Source organism: Populus trichocarpa, chromosome 12, assembly GCF_000002775.5.
Source record: "Populus trichocarpa isolate Nisqually-1 chromosome 12, P.trichocarpa_v4.1, whole genome shotgun sequence".
Classification (NCBI taxonomy): Eukaryota; Viridiplantae; Streptophyta; class Magnoliopsida; order Malpighiales; family Salicaceae; genus Populus; species Populus trichocarpa.
In genome coordinates, this window is record NC_037296.2 from 10,269,678 (window position 1) to 10,273,707 (window position 4,030).

Sequence of the window (4,030 nt, forward strand, 5' to 3'; positions counted from 1 at the left end):
AAGATATATTTTTTTAAAATACCCCAAAACTTTAGAAAAAAATAAATCCTTAAGCTTCTAAATTTAATATACATAGTTTGTGTCAAAAACTACCTTAGTTTAAAAAGAAATTAAGTTTAAAAGTAACTAATCTAGATAAATAAGTTTTGAAAGGACACTAATTTGGGAAAAAACAGGCGCGGGAGTTTGGAACCAGCATCTTACATTGATAAAAATATTTATCAGTTACCTAATTCAAATAATCATTAATGTGTTGTTAGTTTTAACAGCTTGCTAACCAAAAAAAGAAAAGGAAAAAAAAGAAGAAAATAAAGCTCACTAGCTAGCCATGCTGATCATCAAACTGTCCTACCAAGCAATAGGCAATAGCGTACGAACTCAGCGCTCAGTCGTCAACAATGCCAGGCCCCGGACCGCACTTGATGTACACCATGGCTTCGGGTCTGGCCCTTACCACGTTGACCAGCGGCCGGTTCAGCCCTCACCACACCCTCTTTTACACCATCAACGCCTTTTTTGGTCCAGACATCGGCTCCTTCTCCGAGTGGCTAGGCTCCATCCTGGGTTCTTCCTTGCAGCTTTTAGGCTCTTCACTAGCTGACTATATCCACGACCCCTTTTACTATATCTTGATTTTGGGTCTTCCTTTGTGTGTTTTGTACACCTGGGTCTCTAAAATTTTGCTTCAAAGGAAGCTTCTTGATTCAGTTTCTGGGGTAAGACAATAGACTGTTGTATTTTTGAGCTTTTGTTAAGGTTACCTTAGTTGAGTTATGGAATTTGGATCATTTGGGTTGTTTTGGTTTAAGGTTGTTTTAATTGGGTTTGTTTTAAGAGTCTTGATTAATGATCTGAATTGACCAATTAAAATGTGGTGTGATGGGGTTAACCTGTAGGGATGTGGTGTTGTTTAGGGGGAAAAAAGGAAATGAAATCTTGAAGCCTATTTCTTTTTGTTGTTTGGTTTCCATTGAGTCTGGAAAATTGTTGTAATCATTAGGAATCACTGCTTTTGGTTCACCAATCTATTTCTAATATTGATGTTGGTTTATAACAAGTTACTAGCAGTTGGATTTGTCATCTGTTGGTGATTTTTATATTTTTGCAGTTGCCCCTTTCAAGGAGGCAATGCTTCTTGTTGGTGTCCGCAGGAAGTTTATCACACTTTTTCCTAGATCACTTGTTTGAGGTAACATCCAGTGGTTTATATTATGATTCTCTGCTTAGCATTCTTGTTTCCTTTCTATTATTCCTGTGCTTCATGTGTGATGGTGTGGTGATGTTAGAGATTTTGATCAATGGATTCGAGTATGTTTAATGCATTGGAAACGTTTGTGTGATCCTTATAGCGTGAAATACTGCCAAATGATCCATTGAAAGTCTATCGAAATCCTGGAAATATATTAATGTTGTAACTTGACATAGCAAGGGTTGTGGTAAACATTTCAGCACAGCTTAGAGATTTAATTTGTGAAATAAAATCCAATTTTGGTATGCTTACAGTAAATGTTTCCTTCAATAGGAGATAGGAAAGTGAGTGGAGGTTTGATTAGAGAAGAAAGTTAAGAGTATTTACTTATGGGGGGAAGAAATAATTAAATGATTATACCACTTTTTTGTTACACAACATGCCATCTCAACGAGTAAATTGAGTTGCACCTTATTTAAACAGAAGTAGCCAACATCATTTTATGATTGCCATGATCTGTGTCTTCTAAAGCTAGCATGTGAAGACAATTGAAAGAAATGAATTGGAATGCTATATTATATTGATATATAAGTGCATCTTTGCAGCAACAGGTAGCTTGTGTCCTAGTGAAATTAGCAATTTTCTGATGGAAATGACTTCCAGAGCATTTCAAAATGCTACTGCTACTACTTGCATTGTTGTAGGCTGATGGAAGAGTATCATTTTAGATTGTCCAAGCATGTTGTAAATAAATATAACGTTTCCATCTTAGACCTGAAGATTTTAGTGTGTGGCAATGCCCTGACCTCTGGTAGGCTACAGACCTTACATCTGCATGATTTGGGTTCGTTGACATTATTGTAAAGCAGTTATCATTCTAGTCTTTGATGCAGTTCTGTTGCTGGCTTAAATATGATTTTCTTTCTTCTTTATCTAACCTGGATAATAAAATGGAAGTGAATCTACAGTATGAACTCGCTGATCTGTTCCATACCGTGGCTACCATGCATTAAAATGGCTCCATACAAATTTCAACTCCAGAAACATTAAAACTTAGTGTTGATGCTTACACTAAATAAAAAGTTCCTGAAAACAAAAACTTTGAATTTAAGTTTGGGTACAGAAAGACTTCATTTTTGAAGACTGCTGTGGTTAGACTTCTTTACTTTCAAGTCTCTACTTAGAGATTTTTTTTTACTTGTTTTCTTAGGAGAACTTCAGTTTCATATATGGAAAACTTTATGACAGAAAGATATGTATGGTATTTTAGTAGCTATTCCATTTGTGGAAGGCCTAGTAATAACAATCTGTTCTTGAAATTTGCTTTTGTTTTCCTCTCGTATTCATCATGCCTCTGGGTGCCACACATTCTTTTATTTTTTCAGAATCATTTGTGCCACGATTTGACCACATTTGGCTGTCAAAATGTACAGGAAAATGGACATTCATCAGTGTATACTTGGATATTGAGCACTGGTTGGTGGAAGAATCGAGCACCTGTCAATCCGGACGCTGTTTTTGTAGTTGGATTCTTGTGCACGTGCTTAATTGGTGGCTTTATTTATCTTAACAGGTCTTTATATGTTGAGCCTTACATGTTGATTTTAATGTAAGAATTGTTCTGCCCTTAACATGCATGTATTACTCAAAATGTTTTGACTTGCAGAGTGAAGCCTTCAAAGTCAACTAGAATACAATCGTATCAGTCATTGAAACTTGTCTTGATCATTGCGAGCCTCTATTGTGTATGGTGCGGAAGCCAGATATACATGGTGAATCCTCGTCGGCCAGCAGTCGGTGAAGAGGCTGATCTCGGAGTTCTTGTATTTTTAGCCACCTATTTTTTCCTCCCTCATTGGTTTTGTATTATGTCCATGAACCCGAAAGACCATGGCTCGGATCAGCTTCCAGTTTGATAGAATTGCCACTACTGAGATGGTAGAAAATCCAGTTCATATACTTATATTTAGTTGCAATGATCGATGCTGAGCATGAAGGATTGTAGTTTAACCACCTGGCATGTGAATCATGGAGTCTGGTTACCTTGACCGTTGTTCTGTTCTCTTGATAGTTAGGATTATTATTCCAAAAGATTTAATGCTCAAATATTCACACCGTCATTTACTGTATGGTCACATCTATAAAATTTGATTTTTGTTGTTACTTAATTGTCATTATTTAAAAATTAATTTAGTTTAATATGTAATTCTAGATTATTAATTATCATTCTTTTCACATTTAATAAATTCTTGGTTATTTTTCCATTAAGGATAGAGTTTTGAAGGAGTAAAACTTTAATTTTTTTATTGTTCTAAATAAAATAATTATTTTGTGTATGTATATTATAATTTTAAATAAAATTTTATTGTGTGTTTGAGTCACTTAATAACTCCTTAAAGAAGATATTTTTTACATTCTTTCACTTGGCTCATATTCTTATAAAGTTCTTAGTTATTTTTCCATCAAGGATGGAGTTTTTAAGCAATAAGAATTTTTTATTGTTTTACATAAAATAATTATTATTTGTGTGTGTATATATATATATATATTATAATTTTAAAGAAAATTTTATTGTGTATTTGAGTCACTTAATGATTTTTTAAAGAAGATATTTTCTACATTCTTTTACTTGGCTCACCATTTAAGCCTTGCGATTATTCATTCTTTTGTAGTTATAGCTTATATTATGTGCCTTTGAAGTCCTTTATGATAAAAAAAAAAACTTGTTTATATTGAAAAGTGTCAGCCTTCACAAAAAAAATAAAATTATGACCATTACTTACCAATAAATGGATAGGCTTAATATGACATAAGCAAGATGTTTTCCTTTTGAAAGCCAAA

General features: G+C 33.9%; 1 protein-coding gene across 1 annotated transcript; it reads left to right on the forward strand.

The window, feature by feature from the left end:
• The first annotated feature begins 303 nt into the window (after positions 1-303).
• Positions 304-3,352, forward strand: LOC18103775 (uncharacterized). Its single transcript, XM_006376785.3, has 4 exons — positions 304-716; positions 1,109-1,189; positions 2,623-2,762; positions 2,856-3,352. Exons 1-4 carry the CDS (start codon positions 399-401, stop codon positions 3,103-3,105), a joined length of 789 nt encoding a protein of 262 aa, XP_006376847.1. The 5' UTR covers positions 304-398; the 3' UTR covers positions 3,106-3,352.
• Positions 3,353-4,030: the final 678 nt, after the last annotated feature.

Excerpts from the sequence above, each read along its gene's own strand:
- LOC18103775 (XM_006376785.3), top strand. The coding sequence starts at position 399 with ATGCCAGGCCCCGGACCGCACTTGATGTACACCATGGCTTCGGGTCTG. Across the intron at positions 717-1,108 it reads TTCTTGATTCAGTTTCTGGG|TTGCCCCTTTCAAGGAGGCA; the intron begins GTAAGACAATAG and ends ATATTTTTGCAG. Across the intron at positions 2,763-2,855 it reads GGCTTTATTTATCTTAACAG|AGTGAAGCCTTCAAAGTCAA; the intron begins GTCTTTATATGT and ends TTTGACTTGCAG.